Source organism: Phascolarctos cinereus, unplaced genomic scaffold, assembly GCF_003287225.1.
Source record: "Phascolarctos cinereus isolate Bilbo 61053 unplaced genomic scaffold, phaCin_HiC Scaffold_4;HRSCAF=312, whole genome shotgun sequence".
Lineage (NCBI taxonomy): Eukaryota > Metazoa > Chordata > Mammalia > Diprotodontia > Phascolarctidae > Phascolarctos > Phascolarctos cinereus.
The window spans coordinates 623,526,043-623,551,613 of record NW_027555847.1 but is presented as its reverse complement, the minus strand read 5'-3'; the positions used below and the strand labels follow the sequence as shown (position 1 = coordinate 623,551,613).

General features: G+C 39.7%; 1 protein-coding gene across 1 annotated transcript in view; it reads right to left on the bottom strand.

The window, feature by feature from the left end:
• Positions 1 to 391: 391 nt before the first annotated feature.
• The window catches only part of FER1L6 (fer-1 like family member 6), a 198,648-nt gene continuing 173,468 nt past the window's right edge, over positions 392 to 25,571 (bottom strand). The window contains 3 exon segments of the mRNA XM_078151798.1: positions 392 to 4,185; positions 5,086 to 5,186; positions 15,602 to 15,765. Coding sequence (XP_078007924.1) covers positions 4,002 to 4,185; positions 5,086 to 5,186; positions 15,602 to 15,765 — 449 coding nt within the window. The 3' untranslated portion in view covers positions 392 to 4,001.

Below are 25,571 nucleotides of genomic sequence, written 5' to 3'. Positions count from 1 at the left end.
TGGTTTTCATCCAGCCTATCCTCCTCCTATTCAGTTCGGATCACAACTCATTGTACATCTTTATGTATGTTCAAGCCGTATAAATATACACGTGCATATCCTATATATGTGGGTATGTATGTGCATCTATATATATGCATATATGAGTATTTGTACATGCATATATACATAAGTATATAATGAGGTGTATGATAATGGATTAGCTCTACAGATTATCCATTCAACATCATATGACCATCTTCAAAATAGGTGTTTTTCATCCACTTGGTTTTTCTTATTGGGATAGTTAGACTGTTCTTTTGAATGACTATAAAAAATTCATGAAACAAAGTTTGGGTCATACTTATATAAAAAAAACACAGAAAAAGAATACAGCTGTAGTTTCATTTATTTAATTTTTTGCATGTACAGAACCACAAAATCCATGATGTCCTATATATGATACACCAGGCATTAGGGAGATGCATATGATCATAGCATTATACCAGTTTCCTCTTTCTTTCTTTCTTTCTTTCTTTCTTTCTTTCTTTCTTTCTTTCTCTTTCTTTCTTTCTTTCGGCTAGGCAGTGGGGTTAAGTGACTTGCCCAGGGTCACACAGCTGGGTTATTATGTGTCTGAGGCTGGATTTGAACTCAGGTCCTCCTGAATCCAGGGCTGGTGCTCTATCCACTGCGCCACCTAACTGCCCCTTCCACTTTCTTTCTTTTCTCTTCCTAATGTAAAAATCTTTGAAGAACTCCCCATTTAGGCCTTGCTGACATTTTCTCATCTTTTTACATTCAACAGAGTTTGGTGTATATGTTCTTTCACCAACTTGTGGGAGAACTTGACATTCTTGCTTGACTGCCATTATGGATTTAAATAAGATGTAATATACATTATTTTGTCAGGACATGAAATGTTACTTGCTCCTGCAGGGGCTAGTAGAAAATAAAATTAACTCACAATTCATCCTTAAGTTATGCCTTTTTTCCTCATCAAGATGGCTGTCAGCCATAAGGCACATCCAAAGTCACTATATTGTCTGGAGTCCTTCATGCAGTTCAGTGTCATTTCAGGGTTTGTGGATAAATTAGAAAGCCCTACCTGCCCCCTCTGGCACCCCAAATAGTAAATAGCATCTCTTGATAATAACAGCAAAGAAACAGTAAATGTCCTGCTCTCTGCCAGGGTCTTATGCATTGCTCTGCAGAAGTTCAGAAGTTCAGTTCAACTACTCTTCAGTAGTTCCCCATTGTCTATAGGGCAAAGTATAAATTTCTTAATCTGACATTCAAAACTCTTCACAATCTGGGACAAAACTACTTTCCCAATCCAATTTCACATCATGACGCTCCTCTTTATGGAGCCCAGAGCCCACATTCCCATCAAATAGGCCTTGTCCACTGATCTAGTCATACCCTACCTGCATCTGTTTTTGCACAGGCTAGACACAAGCTCATTCCATGTCTGCAGGGGATTCTCACTTCCCTTCCTATTTCCCTTACCTTTCTTCAAAAACTGACTCCAATATTGCCTCCTCTTTTCTGATCTTCCCAGCTGAAAGTGAGCCTTGCTTACTTGATTCCCTCATATCTCTCTGATTAGTAAGAATATCTGTTGCTAGTGTAATTGAAAAAAACAACTTTCAGACAATATTTTTTTAGTTGAGACAAATGCTTAAGAATTTCCTGTATAACTCTGAAATTTTAAAATTATTTTGAATCAACATCATCTCCCAAATCCTGACTCATGATTGTGGCTTGGAGTTGACCCTGGATCCTTCAAGGACGTATCAGAGAATCAGTCTCTGGCAGGTCCTCCCAAGCAGTAAAGGCTTCAAGGACAGAACCCATGATAGATTACCCACCCATTGCTCATGAAAAGACCCAACACCAGAAGATTGGTCCCAGGAAGATGATTAACTTGGGGGGGGTCATGACAACCCAAGAAAAAGACAAAAACACACACTGTATCATGATGTAAAACTGGAATGTACCATGATACTTGAGGAAGAAGCTAGACAATTTAGTAGATAGAGCATGGGATATGGATTCAGGAGGGCTTGAGTTTGAATCCTGACTCAGACAATTAACAGTTGTGAGACCCTAGAGCAAATAGGTCAACCTGCCAGCCTCAGTTTCTTCATCTGTAAAATGGGAATAATAACAGCACCTGCCTCCCAGGGTTGTTGTGAAGATCCAGTGAATGAATATATGTGATGTGCTTTGTCAACCTTAAAGCTGCTTTGTCAGTGTTAGTTATTATTATGGTGCCCAAGGAAAAATGGCAACTTTGGGAGTCAGTTCATTCAGAAATTCTGATACCACATAGACCAATAAAAGTTGCTGACTAAATCTTGCCAAGTGTTCACTTTCACGAGAAGCCTGTAACTTCACACTGTGTTGAAGCTATTTCTGAGGTTTTCTACATGTGTAACAGTCCCAGGCAACCTTGCTGATAAAGACTAGGGAGGTCTATGAGGGACCATACTCTCTGACTTAGAGGGCTGAGGGAATGAGCTCTAAAACCTCCATTTGAGGAGAGGTCCCAGCATATCCTTCTAATCAGTTCCCACCAGTTGCACTCCTTTTGGAGTTCTTTGGATTGTTCTATCATTCCCTCACACCAGGTACCTTCTCCCTCCACTCTCCGCTTTTCAGCTTTGGTTTGGGTCTTGTCTCCCCCCATTATGTTGTAAGCTCTTTGAGGGCAGAGATTGCCTTAATTTTTATTTATTTGTATTCCTAGCACTTTGCACAGTGCCTGGCACCTAACAGTTGCTTATTGACTTATCAAGGTACTATGTGAACTCAATCTCAGGCTTCTGTTTGGAGTTGCTCTACTGTTTTTGAGGCTTTTTTGCCTTACTCCAAAATACCACAATGGAAAGTGTGACAGATTTGGGATCAGAGGTTTGAATCTCAGCTCTGTTACAGTTGATTCATTGTGCTTGTCATAAAAAAGGCTTACGTTGGCTGTCACTCTTGGGGCTGCCTTGCATCAGGGATGAAGGAACTGAAGGGCATACAGGTATTTTCCAAGGGTTCTAAGCTTCAACAACCTCTACTGTGCTACTCACATTTCAGGAGTGGTGGGATCAGATCCTAGGGAGAACTGCATTCATAGAGAATAGCACTTTTTACCTTTACCCAATAGAACAATGTTTTTGAAGCATTAGCAAGTGAGTGTGCCCTTGACTCAACTTCTGGGACTTGCCAGAGCCCATTGTCTTGTCTGATATGTTGGCTCACAAAGTCAAAGTGAAGCTGATACGGACAGACCACTACAACATGCCTTGAACTAATTATTCAAATGTTAAGAAGAAGATAGCAAAGCCTAGGGACTGGTAAGAGGGTTAAACTAGAAGTCAGAAGACCTGGCTCCATCACTTCCCAGGTATGTCATCTTGGCTAAGTGACTTTTTCTGTCTGAGCCTCAAGTTTCCTTACTCACAAAATAATAATATATAACATTATGTAATATAATATTATACTAATATATAAAATAATGAATGCTTCTGTAAACCATTAAAAGTCTGTACAACATACCCATAAGGTACAGGATAGGGGCTAAGTTACTCACTTAGAAGTAACTCAGTTCTTCTGTCATAATTCTCAGCGGAACCAGAAAATATATTCATATTAAAATCTCGAACATTAACTTAAGTCTCCCAGATTGAGGCAAAATACACATTTAGTCCAAAAGGTAAGTTAATTCTAATGAAGGAAAGCCTCTATGGGGTATACTGAGAATAGCAGTCATCATTTAATCTCGGCAGTGGGCAAGGTTTTAGAAGACATTCAGTTTGGGAAGCAGGGGTGCATGTGGCTGTAGAGGACAGGACAGTTTCTTTTCTTTAGCCTTTACTGATTTGTGCTTAATTTTCCATTAGGCCATACCTTATTTATCTTTGTATTACTCCTCCCCCCATCACCGTGCTCTGCCTCTAGCAGGTGCTCGATAGATATTTGTTGATGGTGATGAAGCTCATGAATGAAAAAAATAAAGATCCAGTCCTCTATGAGCCTACAACGATCCTGCGGCTGATGGCTCCAGGCATCGTGTAGATGAAAAGCACCAGGAAGACAATAAGGATGATCAGAATGAAGGCAATGATTATGTACTTCTTGTAATTCCTCCAGATGAGGTGGTACAGGCACTTGAAGGGGCTCAGGAACCAGGAGAAGGAGGTGTCTGGGCGGCTGGAAGGGAAGCAGCAAGGATTGGAATGAGTCAAAGGATCCCGCTATTTTGCCACTATTTCAAGTGAGTGCCTGTTAGACTCAAGACCATTTCTAAAGAAGACCTTCTGGAGCCCTCAAATCCAAAAGTTGATGTTATGAGAGAGAAATCCTCAAGCGGTGGGGAAAGGGAATATTTTAAATGATGACCTTTGTCCCTGTCATAATGACTAGAATGGTACCTCCACAGAACATTTTGCTGCTGATTATCTCCTAACTCTGGGTTTAAAAACTTCCACAATTTCTTTCTCCAATTTACCTGACAAAGCCTTATATGATGATGATGATGCTGATGAATAACCACAATTATCAGCATTATTATCCTCATGTTAGAGATGAGGAAACAGGCTGAGAGGTTAAGTAGCTTGCCTAGACTCACACAGCTAGAAAGCCTTTAAAGCAGGATTCCAACTCAGAACCTCCTGATTCCATGTCGAGAGCTCCATATACTACGTCATGTTGTCCCTCAAAAAAGAAATGAATTCATAGATGGCGGGTGTTCAATAATGAATGTGAATAAACAAATACTACTTGTCCACGTGTGTGTGTCATCCTGCCAGTCTGATGTGGAGATTGCATAGCTCCTGATATCAAGGAGTTCACAAGCTAGCTAGAGAGATTCAATAAATTAATGTGAAACGGCAGGAAATGAACCAAAAGGAAGCATTCGACTCTTGGTCTAAGGCCCCCAAGGTCCATGGAAGAGGTCCTCAGGCTTGAAAAGTTTTCCTGTTGAGGCATTCTACTAAACCAACTTGTCTGTCCCTCTCTGGGGTTGGGGGGATGACTAAACCAGGGGTGGGGAACCCTTAAGTGTACTTCCGGCTCTCTGAAAGGACAGAAAGATGGGCTTCTACTCACTTGGGTTTATCCAGGGGCTCTGGTTCTTTCCGAGCTTTGCCAACAGGGTTTTTTTCAGCTTCCTCAGCAGTGACTAAATGGAACTCGGCTTCTACTTTACCCTATATTGGGAAGAAAATATTTTAATTCATCTCTGTTACAAAAATCTCTTAGATGAAAACCAGAATCAAAGCAGACGTCCAATGTGTATAGTACTTTCAGATCTGGACAACACTTGCCTCCCAACATATGGGTTTGCAGGTATCATTATCCCCATTTTATAGAAGAAAAAAACTGAGGCAGTCCAGTGCTTCTCTTTAAGGGCACAGAAATGGTTAGGGGACAGGCTTGATCCCATAATCTAGTGTTTGTTTGTTTGTTTTCCTTTCCTTTCCTTAAGTTTGTTTAACTTTCCTTAAGATTCACTCCACATTGATGAACATCTGGTCTGCCTCTCCAGGAAGATGACAGGGAATACCCAGGACTCAAATCAACACGCATTTGTTAAGTATCTACTATGTGCTAGGTATTGTGCTAAGCTCTAGGGATACAAAGAAAGGCAAATGACAGTCCCTACTCTCAAGGGACTCATGTTCTAAGGGAGGAGACATGAAAATACCTATGGATACCTAGGATAAATTGGAAATAGTAAGCAGAGGATTTGAGCTTTGAAGACCTGGCAAGACGCACTGAACTAGGTACATGCTGCATTGGCAACAGGAGGAAAAGATTCAGGACAGAGGTGTCCTGTTTCCATGTCTTCTTGTCCTTCTCTTCCCCGTTGGTGGGCAACAACACTAGTTACCTCCTGACACTGGTCTGACCATTGTTTTTCTGTTTGTTGGCAGAAACCTGACCTTTCTCACTGGTATAGGGAATGGGAGAATGGTGGCTTTCCTTGCTCAGCCTCACATTCTCCCTCCCTCTCAGCTAGCTGGCCACAAGGAAGGAGGGTAGCCCAAACCTGGATCTGCTCTGATCTGGAGATAAATCAAGTACCATACTTTCTCTGTCTCTGTGTCTCTGTGTCTCTGTGTGTCTCTGTCTCTCTCTCTCTCTCTCTCTCTCTCTCTCTCTCTCTCTCTCTCTCTCTCTCTCTCTCTCTCTCTCTCTCTCTCTCTCTCTCTTCCTCTACCACCACAGGAATTGGGAAGAGCCAACCCAAATGACTCTAGAAAAGGCAATGCATTTTAATCCTCTTTACAGGAAAAAATTGTAATATATTTAGTATTATTGTTAAAGATTCTCTTTTCATTATATGGGAGTCATTTTTGATAGCTTTGTAAGCTATTAATTGAGTTAATAGTTTCCCTAATGCATCCATTTACTTGGGAGAGTGCTCATTATGGAGTTAGTTTTCCCTAATCGTCTATATGCTAATAGTTTCCACTATATTTCTTTTTGGAGGAAAATTATGTAATTGGTTTGTGGAGTTCAATTTTGCAGATGCTCTCTGACCAAGGTCTAAATATTGCCAAGAGTTCTGCTCACCAACAGATTTTGTGGTACAGCAGCTGGAAATTGGAAATTTATCAATCTGATTACCATGAGGTAGGATTATGATTCCTCTATTTGGCACTTAAGAAGTCAGTGAGTTCATCCTCCTCTTACCCTTTGTGAGATAAGAGGACGTAGTCATTTGCTGGAAGCAAATATGCCCAGAAGACTGCTAAAGACATAGATTATAATGGAAACCAAATAAAAGGTCCATAGAAAAGGATCACAGATCTAGAAGGGCCATTTAGTTTAACTCTCCCATTTTACAGATGAGAAAACCAAGGCCCAGGGAGATAAAATGCTCGCCCAAGATCATAAAGGTAGTTAGTAGCTGAAGTAGAGTTTGAATCCAGAACCTCTGACTCCAGAGATACTGCTCTTTCCCCTGTATTCCATATATAGAGGCAGCCACTACTGTCTCCCCTGTCTTAGGGTCTAATTCTCTTTAAGCCTATCCTGTATGGGTGGATTATTGATTATCCTAACAAAATAAGATGTCTCAGCACTGCCTCTCAGAATTGGCGGGATGGCTTTGAGTAGACACCAAGTTTATGTAAAGAGTCAAGGAAGCAGTCACAGAATCTTTACTGTAATGTTTGTTGTAAAATTCCAGGATGTATGCTTAATAATATTTAGGCTAAATTCCAAACTTACATTAAGAAAAGCATAGTAACTAAAGTTCTGGACCAGGAACTCGGTTCAAATCTTGCCCCAGATGCTTATTAGGTAAACTGCTCAATCTCATAGAGTCTCATGTATAAAATGTAGATACTTCAATAACTGGATGAATAGAAGTATGTGTAGAATAATTTTGCATATATATTGTGTATATATGTCACACACATACCTATTTGTGTCCAATGGTGGGCATTTCTAGGGTGGGGGGAAGGAAGGGAAGAAAAAAAGAAATTTATATGATAACTTTGTTGTATATCTAAAAGGAATAGCAAGTTGTACATAGTAGATTTGCTGTTTCATGTGAAATTATCTTTTTTTTTTATTATACTATGTTCTGAAAATGCTTATTTTATTCCATATGTTAAAAATTAAATAAATTTAAAACTATTTACATCATGGCATTGCTATAAGCAAAGTACTTTGTAAATTTTGAGGTATGATCTAAATGTGAGTTATTAACATTATCCAGTGTCTTTCTGTAGAAGAATCCATGTCCTATATGGGTTCAGGCATGATTTTTAGGTTAATACACTTCCAAATGGAATTTAAAGCAAGATTATAGAATCAACAGCTTAGTTTGAAGGCCATCTGTTAAGCTAAGGGCATTTGTGAGGGGGAAGGAAGAAATGGGAAGGACAGGACACACATAGGATTTGGCTTTGCTATCTGTAAAATAACAGACATTGCCATTTAATGGTCTATTAGCATAATCCACTCACTGATAGAAACTTCTAGGAACCTTGAGTTTCTTCCATCAGAAAAAATAATTTCTCATTAAGACCCATCCTTTTTATGATTGTTGTAACACATTTAATATGAGATGTTCAGTCATTTTTTGGTTGTGTCCAACTCTTCTTGACCCCATTTTGGGTTTTCTTGGCAAAGATACTATATTGGTTTGCTGTTTCCTTCTCCAGATCATTTTACAAATGAGGAAACTGAGGCAAACAGGGTTAAGTGACTTACTCAGGGTCATATAGCTAATAAGTGTCTGCGGTCACATTTGAACTCAGGTCTTCCTAACTCCATCCGCTGTGTAGTATATCCAGCTTTTGATGCTTCCCTGCATGACACTGAGCTAGTCATCTCCCTGAGTCTCCATTCCCTCATCTGCAGAAGCAGTGGAGTTGGATTATATGGCATTTAAGGCCTCTACCAGTTCTAGATCTTCAAGCCAATGCTTTACAAACCAGAAGACCCAGTTACTATTTGTGTGACTCTGGACAAGTCATTTTGCTTGTCTGAGCCTCAGTTTCAACATCAGCAAAATGGAAATAATGATGCTGACACTGCCCATCTCAGGGGGTTTTTGTGAGGAAAGTGTAAATGGCAGAGTGCTAAATAAAGGAGCTAGTGAGCTTTTGCTACCTGTCCCAAAGGGTGCCAACCCATCCCTTCCACTCCCAAGTATAACCAAATACGAAGCTCATGAGATTCAGAGCACAGGTTCAGGCATAGAAAGTGTCTATCACAGCATAGCAATGCAAAGATACCAGATAAAGTCTTATAAGACTGAACAACAAAACAGAATGTTAGAGCCAGAAAGGTTTCACAGATTTAATTCAACCTCCTTTTCCTACAGATGAGGAAAACTGAGGCATCTCAACTCACAGGCACACCCAGTAATTTCCATTACCCCTAAGTTAGAGGAGATGAGGTCACTAAAGTTTGATTCAAATGAATTTTCCTCAATGTTTTGATAAATCTCCCTCCTGGTGGATAAGCAAAGCTTTGAAAAACTGAAAACATCCCTATCTGTGGACACTGATACTTCCTGTGTGCTGTTTTAATGCCCGGCCTGACCAGGTTGCTATGCTGAGAAAATGCTGCCTCTAACAGACAAAGCCACAGTGTCAGAGGCACATCAATGTCAAAGGCCGCATGGTGAGGCCAGGAGGGCTTCAAGGCAATCTTCATGGGGCCAAAGCCAAAGAGAATCCAGCTCTGGGCTCTTCAAAATCCCAGAGCCCTGAAGGGTTTCATTAACACTAAGGCTTAAATTACTATTAAGTGCATTAATTCTGTAAAATGTTATTTTTATAGAATAACATTTCCCTTGGAAAGAGGTGCCTCATGCAAATGAGCCACTTAACCCAAGCCTCAGTTTTCCTCATCTGAAGGAAAAGGTTGAATTAGATATTTGAAATGCTTTCCTGCTCTGACATTCTATTTTATTTTAGTCATAATAGTAGCTAGCATTTATATAGTACTTTGTTTGCAAAGTACTTTAGATAAGTTGTCTAATTTGTCCTCACAACTCTGTGAGGTAGATGTTATTATCATTCCCATTTTATACACGAGGAAACTGAGGCTGAGAAGTTAAATTACTTGCTCAGTCACTTCTCACTTGACTGCACTGCCTTGGGACTTCTCCCCATGCCCCAGGAAGCTCATTAGTGGAATAACCTTGTCATCCTGTAATATCTCAAAAGCCTTGGTATTGAACCTCATCACTACCCTCTGCCTTTCCAATTGGAGGGTGGGAGTCATGAACTCCAACCCTCCGTTTAAGGAGAGACCTCAATAGAAATCTATTCTGCCCGACGGGAAAATAGAATGGGAAGGTGATAAGAGGAGGGGGGAGAGATAGAAGAGAGGGCAGATTAGGGAAAGGGGTATTCAGAATTAATGCCGTCTTGGTGTGGGGAGAGGGGCGAGACGGGGAGAAAATTTGGAACTCAACATCTTGTGGAAGTGAATGTTGAAAACTAAAAATAAATAAATTTAAAAAATAATAAATTTAATGTAAGTTTTGAAAAAAAGAAAAGCAATTGCCAATACTGTTTCTATAATAAACTGTTCGTGGATTGGGGAAAAAAAAAAGGAGAGACCTCAACTCAGGCATTTCCTCATGGTCTTCCTGACTCAGAGGCCAACTCTTTAAGTACTATACTGTGCTGCCTCTCATTTCCACTTTACAGATAAGTAAACTGAGGCCACGAGAGATGAAGTAACTTGCTTAAGTTCTCACAGCTTATAAGTGTCAAAGCTAGGACTAAGTCTGACTCCAAGTCCAGGGCTCTAATGTGAACCTTTTTGCAATTACCCCAATGCCAACATTCTGAATTCCTGAGGGCATCCTTGGGGAGCCAACAGTGGGATTCACTAACAGTCACACTGAGCTGTCCCCGCAAGTCTACCTGTCCCAAATGGAAATGTTATTTTGAGGAGGTGAGTGATGTCCATGACAGGTGGAAAACCAGGCTTACTTCCATCATTTACTTGACACAGAAAAGAGGTCACTCTGACCTGTCATTCTTTTCCCCTCCCCCCAATCCCTATCGTGGCCAGGGAAGCCCTACCACCTGACTGCACATGTGTTCCACATGAGCAGCCCTCAATGCCGATCACAGGCAAGGCAAGGCAAGGCAACATCCATTTATTAAGTACTTACTATGTGCTAGGCAGTCTGCTAAGTGTGTATGTTTGTAATAGGCTCTGAGGTCTACCCTGATGAAGCAAGGAGAGGATTATGTAGAGACTGGCACTCTGGAGTTAACTGTGAATTAACTGCAAGTCGAACCTACTCAAGTATTTTGTGTAAGCTGATGACCAGAGTCAGGAGAAAACATCTAGGTGCCCTAGGCTAGGTTTGAAAATTGCATCCCATCTCTCTCTTCCTGACTCCAACATCCCCTAGTTTACCACGTGCCCCTCCCCTCACCATCACATGCACAAAATTATATACGTTAAAAGGAACTTCAGAGACCTCCTGTTTCAAGTAAGAACAGCACAAAAGCCCCTCTGCAGCATTCCCATCCAGCCTCTCACTTGAAGAATTCCGGTGCCTAGAACTCATTATCTCCTGAGCCAGAACACTGTGGTTTCAGAAAGATAAAATGTTAGGATGTTTATGCTGACATAAAAACTGAAATCTGCTCCTCTCAAGCTTACAACCATTATGTCTGCTTCAGCCTGGTGAGTCCAAGAAGAACAATTCCCTTTTCATATGATAGCTCTTCTAATACTTGAAGATGGATGCTGTGTCCCTTCTCCTGAGTTTTCTCTCCTTTTCTAAATATCCCCATTTTCTTTATCTGCCATTCCTATGACAAGGTCTCCAGTCCCTTTGCCGTCCTGATCACTTCTTTTGGGGGATATCTGCTTGCTTATCAATGTCCTTCCTAAAACATAGTACACAGAAATGTCCAGTAGTCCAGATATGGTCAGACTAGGGCAAAGGATGATATTTCTCTCACTTTGGAGGATATGGTTCTCTTGTTTCAACCCAAGATCATATTAGCTTTTTGGCTGCTGAGTTGACCCAGATATAGTGAGTGTGCAGTTAACTAATAACCTATCACTGTATCTGATATCTGACATTGGGGATGCCCAAGTGAGCAAGCTCTGCTGACCCTGAGTGGCACAGGCCACATTCTTTTAAGAGTAATGCCATGGATTCTTTCTGCAATGTACTTGAAACTGAACCAAGGCACGAGGCTATCCTGGATAATAACCAAAGCCTGTCTCTTTTCTCTGGTTTGAATTTGTGACAAGTGAAAATTTCTGAAAGATGGAGTTTCTGGGTAAATTATAATCAATTTTATTAATTACAGCTAGCAAGTAATCAACAAAATTAGCTAATTTGTTCCTCTCAGTGAGCAAAGAGACCTAACCTGTGGACCCTTCAATACTTACAAAGCCTTTGGAAAAGGGGGTTTGCCTGAGGGTGGAAATCAACTCTGGTTGACTAACAAGTGATGAGAGAATGACTATTAGAATGAGTATTATTAGAATAATTAGACTGTTAGAATAAGGTGGGCTTATCTTATAATGGTCTGCAGGACATAACTCTGATCATTCAGCCGTGATCAAAGAGACTCATCTATGCCTACACCACCCACGTAGGGTGATCTAGACAAAATTCCACTTCCACGTAGATATGTCTGATTAAAACATGGGCTGGAATCCACCAATGCACCTTGACTAAAATTTCTTCATCTTTGATCCGATTTAAGTTTTCCCAGTTGGCTGTGTCTTACCTAATGCTCCACCTCACGATCAGCCCTGTACTTCAGAAGCTGTATGAATACAGAAATAATCATTTCTCTCAAATTATGTTTGGGTGAGATCGATGACCTGATCCCATAGGTACGGCTTCTCATGTCCTGGACCAGCGTTCAGCCAAACTCCCACTCAGGGATAAAAGAAAGAAGGAAACCATGAAACCTAGGTGACCCAAGGAAATCACAGTGATGTCTTACGTGTTTGCGCTGTGTTTTCCCCTGTTGGATTACAAACTCCATGAGAGCTTTGTGTTCTTATACATCCCACAATATCTGGCACAAGCTCTGGCACCCAGTACGTACTTAATCAATCTTTGCTGATTTTTAAAAATTGAGCTGAACTTTTTTTTTTTAAAGTAACAGATTCAGAGCTGGAAGGAACTTAGAAGTCATCTCATCCAACCCTTACCCCCCCCCGCCCCCATCCACCCACCTCAGTTCATGGGTGAGAAAACTGTAGGTCAAGGAGGAACCCAGGACTTCTGACTTTATATATAGTGCTTTCTGTTGATTGGGTGCCCTTCATTCCCAGGGAGGAGCTTTGGGACCTTTTATTATGTAGATCACTGCTTTGGAGGCACTTTCTCTGCCTAGCTAATTTTGTGTATTCATTCAACAATCATTTGTGTTTTTTTTCTTTTGGTGCAGTAATTGGGGTTAAATGACTTGCCCAGGGTCACACAGCTAGTAAGTGTCAAGTGTTTGAGGCCATATTTGAACTCAGGTTCTCCTGAATCCAGGGCCAGTGCTCTATGTACTGTGCCAGCTAGCTGCCCCTCAGCAATTATTTGTAAAGCAACTACTATGGTCAGGCACTATGCTAGATTCTGGGGATGCAAAGACAAAAATGATGGTCCACTCTAGAAAACCATCCAGGACCATGTTTTTCAGCTATATATTCCATGACATTTTTTTCCCAGGCTCATTTTATTAGAGGTTAGACTTGAACTTCGGCCTTATGACTCCCTGTTAAGCATTCTTTCCACTTGACCATATTATCATAAATAATATCTGCTTTCTAGGTCCAGAGATAACCAGTTTACCCCTGGAAGTGAGGTAGCACAGTGGATAGAATACTTGGCCTGGAGTCAGGAAGACTCACCTTCCTGAGTTCAAATCCAGCCTCAGACCCTGGGTAAGTCACTTAACCCCATTTGCGTCAGTTTCCTCATCTGTAATGATCTGGAGAAGGAAATGGTAAACCACTCTGGATCTTTGCCAAGAAAACCCTAAATGAGGTCACAAAATGTTGGACACAACTGAAAACAACTAAACAACAATAACAGAATAGAACAGCCAATACACCCACCCACACTGTACTATATACATCTGAAAATAATTCAACACTCCAAAGGATCTTGGATCTCATCAATGTATTTCTTCCATCAATGGAAATCACAAACTATCTATGCTTGTCATTCCTGTGAAGTTCTTGTCCATGATCTCCCATGAATCTGACACAGGGAATCTGCCTAGTATTATAAAGCAATAGTTTTCAAAAGTGTGGTATCTAGGCCCACGGAATTACCTAAGACCTTTTCAAGGATACTCTCAGTCAAAGCTATTTTTATAATAATACTAAGATGTTGTTTGCCTTTTAAAATGCCCCTTTCTTTTCCAATTACAAATACGTGTGAGGCCAGATTTTTTTTTTATATACTTCAGCCAAAATAACAAACTGAAACAGATTGAATGCAGAGGCAGATATTAGAATCCAGCTGTCTTCTATTAACTCAGACATTAAAGAGATTTTTCAAGAATATGTAAACAATGCTACTGTTCTCATTAAATTGACTGGTTTTGGAAAACAGTTATTTTTCCATTAAAATGTGCCATTTTTGTTAAGGAGCTTGTTATTGTTACTTTAAATTAATTAGCAAATATTTTTATAATTTATCAGATTTCTAATATGGCAAATTTAGATAGAAATGTTACATAAATGAAAGCTCTTTGGAGTCCATAATAATTTTTTAGGAGTGCAAAGGAGTCCTCAAGCCAAAAAGTTTGAGAACCACTATTTTAAGATCTTTACTTAAGTTCCAATGTTGCAAGGATACCAATGGAACACATAGGTGGTCCACAGGTTATCCCTTGCTTTCATTACGTGGTCTACCCATCTTTTTTGATCATGGTTTCTTGGATGATATCTTATATACAATTTCTCTTATAAAATTTCTTTTCTGTAATGTATTGCAGCGGATATGCATTCTCTAGGACACTGGGCTAATGGCATCAAATCCCACAACTTTGTAGAATTTCCTCAATGAGATCTATAATCACTTAAAGGAGTCTGGCCTAACTATCTACAAAGGAAAAACAAAGTGAAGGAAGAATGCCTATTGTCCAGATTCAGAATAAGAGCAGCAAAGGTAGTAGCAGTACTAATAATAATTATAATTGTAATTGTAATAATAACAACATTTTATCTAGTAAAATTATAAAAAGGACCTCTAAAGTTATCTAGCCCAAACTATACCTGAATATCTCTTCTAAAACATCTTTGATAGATGGTCAATCCAAATTTCACTTAAAGATCCAGTGATTATAAGCTCACTACCTTCTGGGGCAACCCAGGAGATGTGCAAAGCATTTCATATGCATGATATAGTGTGAGAGCCTCAAAATAGCCCTATGAAGTAGATAGGGGAAAAATTGCTGCTCCCATTTTACAGGTGTTGAAACTGAAGCACATAGCAATAAGTAACTTCCCCATGGACATAAATCTTAAAAAATGACAAAACTGAGAATTAAATGCAGACTTTTTTTTCCCTTCAAGGCAATCAGGGTTAAGTGACTTGCCTAGGGTCACACACCTAGTAAGTTTCAAGTGTCTGAGGTCTGATTTGATTTCAGGTCCTCCTGACTTCAGGGCTGGTGCTCTATCCACTGCACTACCTAGCTGCCCCATAAATGAAGACATTTTAACTTCAAAGTCAGGGTTCCTTCCATTAAGCCAATTTTCTGCCATTCCGATAATGGAAAAAGACTTTCATGTGTTGTAAACTACAGGTTATTACAACCCTGGGACAGATCATTTATTTGTATTGCATTCTTACCCTTCCCCCAGCACCTGCAGATAATATGATAAGCTAGTTGTGGCATAATTGTACATTATTTAAGTATTCGTTCAAGGCTGAAGTCAAGTAATATTAGGGGTTTTAAGGTCATTTCACACATAGCCAAAGCTGATTAGAGACTGTCTCCAAAATAATTAACCAACTAAATATATTAATTGTCAAAAAAAAATTTTTTTGTCCAGACCTTTAACTTAAATAATGTAGGGAACTCTCAGAATGGACATTCCTCCCTCAGGCACTAAGAGATGTACGTAAAGTTCTCCCTTTTCATTTACTTACAGTAAGCTCTCCAGCTTTGACGAAAGGCCACCAGCCCCTCACCCGCTTTTGCTGGAATATTGAGATCTTGTTTTCCTCACTCAAGTTGCCAGATTTGGGAAGATCACAGGCCTTGGCAGATTTTGCTCCTCGAGGGAAGCCATTGAGGTTCATCTCTAGAGAGCCTAGAAAGAAAAACCCATATAATTTAATCACAACAGTAATAATAGTTAACACGTAAAGAGCACTTGAAGGTTTGCAAAGTGTTTTAAATATTTACTCTCATTTGATCCTTGAAAAATTCTGGAAGATCAGTGCTATTATTCTAATTTTACAGATGAGCAAACTGAGACAGAGAGGGATTAATGAAATGGCCAGGTGCATGATAGTAGCCAGAGTGTGAAAGTGTGACCTATGACTTCACAGATGAGTGTAAACTACCTTGAGTAAATGTAAACAGCAAAAAAAAAAAAGCTACAACTGTCTCATGAGAACACTTGCACATCACCCTGGGCCATCTCTGGCACTGTGCTTTCTTTGTTCTGTTTCTATGTAATACCTGGCTATGGCATGGGGTTGGTGTGGGGAGCCATCATTCTGTCCTGCTTCCAGGAATTGCATCTCATGAGTAAACTCCCCTAATCAGTATAATTAACCCTAATAGAACCCATTAATAATCAAGCTGGCATGGGCCCCTCTTTCTCAGTATTCTCTCAAAAGGTCTGTGTCCCTACAACAGATCAGCCCCCTTATATTTGACCTTACAATTGGCATACCTGGCCAGGATAGTCTGTCCCCCTACAAATCTTGTATCCTCACACCAGGGTCCTATAGCTAATAAGCATGTGATGAATGAATCAGATTCAAGTCATCCTGGCTCCAACTCCAGAACTCTAACCACCATATCACCCAGCTGCCTCATTAAAACAGAGGTGTTCAAACAATTTCATTCATTTGACAAGCTCTGCACCACGCACTGTACTTTATGGTGGTGTTATAAGGATAAATATGATCACAAGCTCTACAAAACTTTGAGGAACATGGTTTTCAAGTATGAATATCATTCCATAGCTTCTGTAAGGTAGCTCAGCTGCTTCAGTTTCCCTCCCTTCTTCTAAGGAACACAAAATTATCCTAAAGGTTCTTTAAAGACTCCAACACACCCTAAAGGTTGAGAGAGAGAGACAATGCAGTTGAAGAGTTTAAGAGAAGGAAGTCAACTTTCCCCAATGAGATATACCATACTGTAGGTCCTATTCTGGGGACACCCTCAAGATTCACTGCAAATGTACTGAAGGATAATGATACCTTCCATACGTATAGCACTTTAGGTGTTAGAGGGTACTTTACATTTGATTTGTGAGCAGTTAAAAAGAGAAGATGTGAGCACTATAAGCCACAATGGGTTTGTTAAGAACAAATCATTCCAGATTTGCCTCATTTCCTCTTTTGATAGTTAATAGACTAATAGATCATGGGAACATCATAGATATAATATATCTGGTTTCTGCAAGACACTCAGCAAAATTTCTCATGATTTCCTTGAAGATAGAGAGAAGACATCCAGCTGACATCCCAGTTAGGTGATTACGGAATTGGTTGACTGATGAAATAAAGACTAGCGATCTTTGGATCAGAGTCAACCTGAAAGGAAGTCTCTAGTGAAGTCTCCAAGGACCAAGTCCTTGGTCCTATTCTGTTCAATATTTCAATTAAGAACTTGGAAGATGCTTAGTAAATTTACAGCTGATGGAAGTTTGGAGGGACAGCTAGTACACTAGATAACAGAACCCTGATCCAAAGAGACCTTGACATGGGAGAAAGGAGTGCAGTGAATTTAATAGGCTGAAATTTAATAGCCAGGCAAGTCTTAAATTTAGGTTCCAAAAATCAACAGGATGAGGGAAATGTGATTAGCAAGAGAGCACATGAAAAGATTTGGGAATTTTAGCTACATGCAAGCTCACTAGGGGCAGCTAGGAGGTATAGTAGATAGAATTCTAGGCCTAGAGTCAGTAAGATCCAAGTTCAAATCTGCCCTCAGATACTTACTAGCTGTGTGACCTTGGGCAAGTCACTTAACTTCAGTTTGTCTCAGTTTCCTCAACTGTAAAATGGGAATAATAATAGTACCTATCTCCCAGGACTGTTTTGAGGATGAAATGAGGTAATAAAGTGCTTAACACAGTGCCTGGCAAATAGTAAGTGCTAAATCAATGTTAGCTATTGTTACCAGTAGTCAGCAGTATCCTGTGACTTCCTAAACACTAATGAAGTTTTAGGCATCATTAAAAGATGCCTGTCCAGCATCTTGAGCAAGAGAAGTAATAATCACATTTCACTGTACCCTGGTCAGACTAATTTTAAGTATTGGACATAGCTCCCGGCACCACATTTTAGAACATATATTGTCCAGATGGAATACATCCACAGAAGGGCGAACAGTCACAATTACAAAATTGATAGCCTGAAGTTAGTGCTATCTGAAGGCCAAATTACCCACAGCTGGTTAATTAATTACTGAACTATGTGACAGCCCAATGCATCCTGCTGATTGGGGAATGACAGGTAAGAAGCCAGGCACAGGTGCGTCTAGCGACACCAATCTTCACCCCTCCCTCCCATACCACCTGTCACACTCTAAGTATCTCATTTGATCCTCATCATAACTTTGTAAAATAAGTAATGTTATTATCTGTATTTATAAACAAGGAAACTGAAGCCCCCGCAGTTAAGAGACATTTTTGTAGAATAAGGCACAATCTGCTTAATAAGTGGCAGACCCAGGTCTTCTGACTACCAGTCAGGGTGTGCTGGAGTTAGCTTGTACAGAGATTGTTCAGTTTTCTGTGTGAGCAAGAATTTATAGCTACAAATGCTACAAATCAGGCCTTGATTTATTATTTTTATTGATTATGTAGATTTAAAAAGTGTTGGAGAAAGTGTTAATAATGCAGATGAAACTTAAAAGTTTGCCCCTTGTACATTTTCCCCTGGAGAGCTGGTTGTTAAACATTTACCAGATCACTGCTGCTTCCAGGCTAGTGCTCTATTTTTAGTACCCTGGCTACCTTTTCTGAAAGTCTGTTTCCATGTTTGAGAAAAATACTTACTCATGAAGATGAAGGGGTGATACCTAAAAAATAAAATTAAGGAGTGAGAGGATTATAGTGGGAGAAGGAGAAAGGGAGAGGTAGAATGGGGTAAATTATCTCACATAAAACAGACCAGAAAAAGCTTTTACAGTGGAGGAGAAACGGGGGAAGGTGAGAGGGAATGGGTGAATCTTATTCTCATCAGATTTGGCTTAAGGAGGTAACAAATATACATACTCAATTGAGGGGATAACAGAGGGGAGGGCAGGTTGGGGGAGGGGGTAATCGGAAGCAAACACTTTTGAGGAGGGACAAGGTCAAAGGAGAGAATAGAATAAATGGAGGGTGGGATAGGATGAAGGGAAATATAGTTAGTTTTTCACAACATGACTACTATGGAAGCATTTTGCATCACTATACATGTATAATCTGTATTGCTTGCCATCTCAATGAGGGTGGGTGGGGAGGGGAGAAGGGAGAGAATTTGGAACTCAAAGTTTTAAAAACAAATGTTAAAAATTATTTTTACATGCAACTGGGAAATAAGATATACAGGTAATGGGGTATAGAAATCTATACTGCCCTACATGAAAATAGAAGGGGAAGGGGATAAGAGAAGAGAGGGGTGATAGAAGGGAGGGCAGATTAGGGGTGTAAGTAGCATTTTTAGAAGTTTAGCAATGGAAGGGATAAGAGATGAAGTGGAAGCTGGATTCTATAGTATAGTCAAGGGAAGGCTTTTTTTTTTCAAATTGTGAAGAAATGGACATATTGAATGAAATGTGGGCTATTACACACCTGGAGAAACCATAAGAACCAGTCCAAATTTTGATTTAATCCTAGGCTTGTAGATGATGATAAAAAATAGTTACAATGTAATTGTACATTACATGGGGACCCACAGGTGTTAAATGTTAAATGAAAAATTAATCCCAAGGAGCTCAGAAAGAAACCACATGGACTTCAATCTGCCTCAGGGACCTTGAGGAATTATCCAGAACACATGGAATGTGTTAAGATGTGGGAAGAAGTTCAAAAGAGTGATGTAGCCAGTGTAGGTCTCATTTTAATTAAGCAGTTTTGTTAATGATTCTAAAAAAAAATGGTCAAGTCCCCTTTAATTAAATGTGTGGGTCACAATCAACTGTATTCTGCACATTCCAGGGAAGGCAAGTAAATGCTCAGATAAGGCTTGAAAAGGTAGCATTGTTGACAGACATTGAAATAGAAAACTGACCCAAGAGATGAAACTGAGGAAATTATGCAAAGCAAGGGGACTGACGAGTAATAAAATGAAGAATAAAGAACAGAAGGAGCATCTGATCTGAGTTGGAGGTAGCAGCAGCAAACAGAGTTGGACTGATGATACCAACAACTAGAAGGAAAATTCATAGCAAGCCTGCGGTGGTCACTCTGTGAGAAGCAATTTACTTCTAACTCTGGGCCCCTAATGTTAGCTAGGTGGACTTTTGGATACAGCGATAAACCTGGAATCAGGAAGACTCCTCTTCCTTAGTTCACATCTGTCCTCAGACACTTACTAGTTGTATGACCCTGGGCAAATCACTTAACCCTTTTTGCCTCAGTTTCCTCATCTGTAAAATAAACTGGAGATAGAATGGCGAACCATTCCAGTATCTTTGCCAAGAAAACCCCAAATGGGGTCATGAAGAGTTGGACATGACTGAAAAACAATGCAACAACAACTGGGCCTCTGAGCCTTTGGGAAATGGTAGCCAGCTGGAAACATTTCAGAAAGAAGCCACCTTGTCGATTAAAAGCTGGAAAAATCACTTTTTGAAATTATCTTGTCACAGTTGGGAAGGCAGGATTATTGATAGGTAGAATAGGAAAGTGGCAGCTATTGGTAAACACTCTGATGAGGCACCTGACCCCTTCCCCGCTGAGACTGCCAATCTACAAAAGTAGCTGTGACCCAGACTTTTAAGAATCTTTATTCTATGAGGCTGTCTATGTAGTCAGGAGGAAGAGTAATAGAACCAGACAGACCCTGTCATTCCCCGTGAAGTTCAGTGTGATTTCTCAGCACCACCCTCCCCCCCTCACCCACTGCCTTGTATCTCTTTCTTCCAATCAGCTAATAAACTTTTATGCTATTTTTTGAAAATCGCAGTCAATTCTTCTATTCCCACTGGTTGTAGTTCATGGTTACACAGATGTTTGGACTAGAGTAATTGGCATTTAACCTTGGCTACCTTAGAACAGATCACTAATTGTCCTAAACTGATGTCTAATCATGTCACTTCCCGGCTAAATAAATTCTACAGACTTCCTACTGACTTTTTGGTAAAATATTATTTCATCTTTGACTCCTCTTTTTAAAAACATATTTTTGTTTAAGTTTTATGCTATATGTAGTTATCAATACAGTAGTAATGTGAATATTTATAAAAATAAATATATACATATTGGGTTTGCTCAAAAAATAACTTAGTGGGTGAAGAATCAAAACAGTTTAGAAGTCATTGGTATAGAAGCCTTGAAACCTTTGATAAAAGTGAACAAATAGAGGAACTAAGTTCATATTCCAGTTTTGCAGCTTATAAACTGTAAATTATTAGGAAAGTCACTTAATCATATATTCATGTTATACTTCCAATAATTTTTCCAAGTGAAATTCTCTGCTTAATGGTGTAAATTCATATTTAATTTCACCCCACTGCTGCAAACACACCAAAAACAGCTTTGTTAATTTCTGAAATATGCATTTCTTCTCTGTATTAAACTTATAATAAGAAAAATGTTTCATTAGATATTTGAAAGAAATTAGGAAGTGTGTTAATTTTATAATTGTTGAATGATGAATTAAAGAATTAAAATTTCATTCTTAAGAAAACAAAACAAAACAAAACAGAACAGATTACTAGATGGAAGTTACCATATAGATTATCTTATATCTCCCTTCCTCCCTCCTTCAAGAAGCCTTCTCTAACCTTTTACCCCATAAGTGATTTTTTCCCACTTTCTCTTTTCCTGTAGTGCTCTGCTAAGGCTTCTTTACTTCTCACAAATAATTATGCATATATACATATGGGTATATCTCTACGTATATGTGTGTGTGTGTGTGTGTGTGTGTGTGTGTGTGTATATATATATATGGGATATATGTGTGTGTTTCTATGTATGAATATGTATATATGTGTATACATATGTGTATATATGTGTGTGTATATACATATGTGTGTATATCTATCTGTAGATAGATATAGGTATCCTCCCTTTTAGACTGTTAGCTCTTAGAAAGCATGGTCTATGTCACAACTGTTTCTGAATCCTCAGTGCTTAGTATGAATCTTGCATACAGGAACAAGATAAATATTGAACTAAGTTGAACTGCCTTCAAAATTGTCCTTCCCCAGAAGGCGGGAAGCTCTTTTATTTTTAAAACCTTTTTTAAAAAAGTACACTTAATATCTTCCCTTAGTAATCCATTTCAATATTTAGTAATTATCATTGTCATGGATTCAGGATTCTACTAACTGGTTAAATGTGACTTGATTTCTCTGGGGCATCCTCAGTAAAATGAAGGTATTGGTTAGATGATTTCACAGTTAACCTAGCTCCAACATTATATATTTTATGCTTCAAAGCCCATCTTGGATTACAGCTCTCCCAGGGTCTGAAAGTTCATCTTTCCAGACTTAGTTCATATTGCTTCCTTTTATACACTCTATATTTAAGCAAACTGACCTATTTGCTGTTCTTCACATATGGCCTTCCATTTCTCACCTCAGTGCTTCTGTGCCAGAAATGCTCTCCTTTCTCTCTGTATCTTTGAATCCCTAGCTCCCTTCAAGGTTCAGCTTAGGCACCACCTCCTACAAGAAGCCTTTCCTGATTCCCAAGATTTTCTGTACTCTGCCCAGCTCCCAACATTACTCTATGCTGTACCTGTATATCTGTTGTATTACTTACTCCAGGAGAATGTAAGCTACCTGAGGGCAGAGACTGCTTGTTTGTTGTTGTTTTTTTTTTTATCACTAGAACCTAACGTATCTTGAATTTGGATTTTAGAATCATGGATTTAGAGTTAAAAGGAACCTTAGGGGTCACCTAGTTCAATCTCCTCAAAAATGCCTGTTAAATTGAACAGAATTAAATTTTTAGACCACTTGTGTTTCATATAAAATGTCTGGGATCCCACCCACAGCAATGCTAGCTTGGTGGGAAAGGAGAAGATCGATAGGAAAACTTGGCTCTTGTAGAAAGTGGTATTTGAGTTATGTCTTTAAAGAGGCCAAAGATGTCAAGAAAATCGACATTGAAACTTGGCTCCAACCTTCAAAAGGCCAGTGAGTGTGGAGTTCCTGTTTCTTTAGTCTTGTGAAACAAAATACATCTTTTCAACATACCACGTTCTTCAGGAATCCTTCCGGATCCCCCAGTCACTTGAGCCTTTGCCTTCCATCCACTCAGTCTGACATCTGCATATATCTAGTTAGTTATCTTCTCCATTAATATTTAAGCTCTTTGAGGGCAGGGACTTTCTAAAAAAAATGCTTTGCCTTTTCTTGTATCATCGACGCTTAGCACAGTGCCTGATGCATAGTAAGCACTTATTAAATATATATGCTTATTGACTGATTGATTCAGTAGAAGGTTGTGCTTGAGCCAAGTTTTAAAGGAAACTAGGAATTTCCTTTCCCCATAGCAACCTGATAAGGTAAATAACACAAATAAATATAATTTCCGTTTTAATAACTTAATATTTTAAAATTTAATTTAATAATTTTTGCTAGTGCTATAATGTTTATAAAATGTCAAGAGTTGGAGATGAGGAGGAAAACCATTCCAGGCCTAGAGGACAACCAGTGCAAAGCCCCAGAAACAGAAGATGGAGTGTGCTGTTCAAGGGCCAACAAGTAGACCAGTGTACCAAGATGTCAGAGTGCATGGAAGAGATGCAAGTATAAGAAGATTGGAAAGATAGGGTGGGGCAAGTTGGGAAGGACCATAAGTGCCAAACAAGAGGAGTTTACACTGAATCCTGGAGGTGATAGAGAGCTCAGAGGAGTTTATTGGGCATGGTCATATGCTCTTGCTCTTGGGAGGAGAGGCTGGTTTTGTTTGCATATTTACATCCAGAAACCTGGCACACAGTTACTATGGTTGTTTGTCCTTTGTTTTTGAAGAGAACCAATGACATCGTGGGGTGATGTCTTGACTTGTACTTGAATTGGATTTAAGTGAGGCAGAGTTGTTCATCAGCTTCACTTTCTTTTCCAGAGTCATCGAAGTCCAGCGGTGAGACAAAAGTCAGGACAACTGGCAATGGCCTGGGATGCAGTGGATGACATCTTTGATGTCTGACCAAGCTCTAAGCTCTCCGTGGCACCTGCTTTAGCCGCCTTCATGGCCGTTGGAACAAAGCTCGTCTGCTGCCCATTCTGCCGGAGAAAGTCTTCACATTCTTAAAGTAGACATCCCCCTAAGTCACTGATGGGTTTGAGGCCTGTCACTTACCTTCAACCTGGTTTAGCCCATCTGCTGATATGATTTACCAGGGTATGGACGCTGCTCATGCTACAGCTTCTTGGAGCCACAGATAAGAGACGCCAGACCAACGGTGGATGAGCAGCCCTGAAAGGGGCCCATCAAACCCTCACACCAGAGGGGCTAGTTCTATAGCACATACTAGGCACTGAATAAATACTTGATGATTGTTTAAAGGCACACACGCTGGTACTAGCACACCACTCCAAATCACCTTCTACTTATTTTGTGTCTACATATGTGTGTATGTGCATGCCTCTCTATATACACACAAAGTCTGAGGGCGATTTTCAACTTTAATAATAAGCTTAAATAGCTTAAACCTGCACTATGGCACTTGGGACACCCTGCACACACATACATACATGTATGCGTGTGTATATATGTATATTTGCATACATAGTCACATGCTTTCTCTCATTCATTAGTACATAAACTCCTTGAGAGTTAGCGCAGTTTTGTTTTTTGACTTTGTGTCTCAGTCACCTGGCACAGTATTTGGCATATAGGAGGTGCTTAGGAAATGCTTATTGGTGGACTGATTGAAAAACCTTTTGAACTATAAAGCAATATAGAAATGTGAGTTGTTATTTTTTATTATGCGCTAAATAAACAGGAACAGCAGGATGGAAATAGTACAATGACATATGACTAGGCAAAATAAAATATATCGTGAGGTGAGAGCACTAGACTTTGAGTTAGGAAGACTAGGGTTCAAATCTTGCTTCTGACACCTCAGCTGTGTGACCTTATGAAAGTCTCCTTACCTCTATATGCCTCAGGTAACTACTTTGGACTTTTTTTTTTGATAAGGCGTAGACAGGCTGATTTCTTTCTAGGTAGAGTTTACCATGCTGAAGAAATCACAGATCTTCCATCTGTCTGTATGACTGGACAGTATAGTATTCTTGTCACTGCATCTATCTGAACTTGTAATTTGTAATTTTTTTGTCTAAACTTGTAATTTCTTCATCATAGCAAACTTCAGGTGATAGATACTTAGCACTTGTGTGTTTCTGGGCAAGTGACTTAACTTCTCTAGGCCTCAGTTTTCTTAACTATAAAATGAGGGGACTGGACTTTGAAATTCCTTCTCGCCCCAAGGCTAAGATTCTATGATTCATCTACCAATAAGGAACCCATTCTGTGGTATACACTCTTAGAGAGCTGCTTGGGTCCCTGAGGTTGAGTGACTGACCCAGGGTTACATACTGTGAATCAAAGATAACCCTTGAACCCAGGACTCCCTAACACTAAAAGCAGTTCTCTTCCATTATGCCGTACTGTCTTTCAATAGTTAAGTCTATTACTACTACTAACTGTAAACTCTTTGAGGGGCGGAGACCAGGTCTAGTCTTCGAGGGCACGGGGCAGCTGCACTA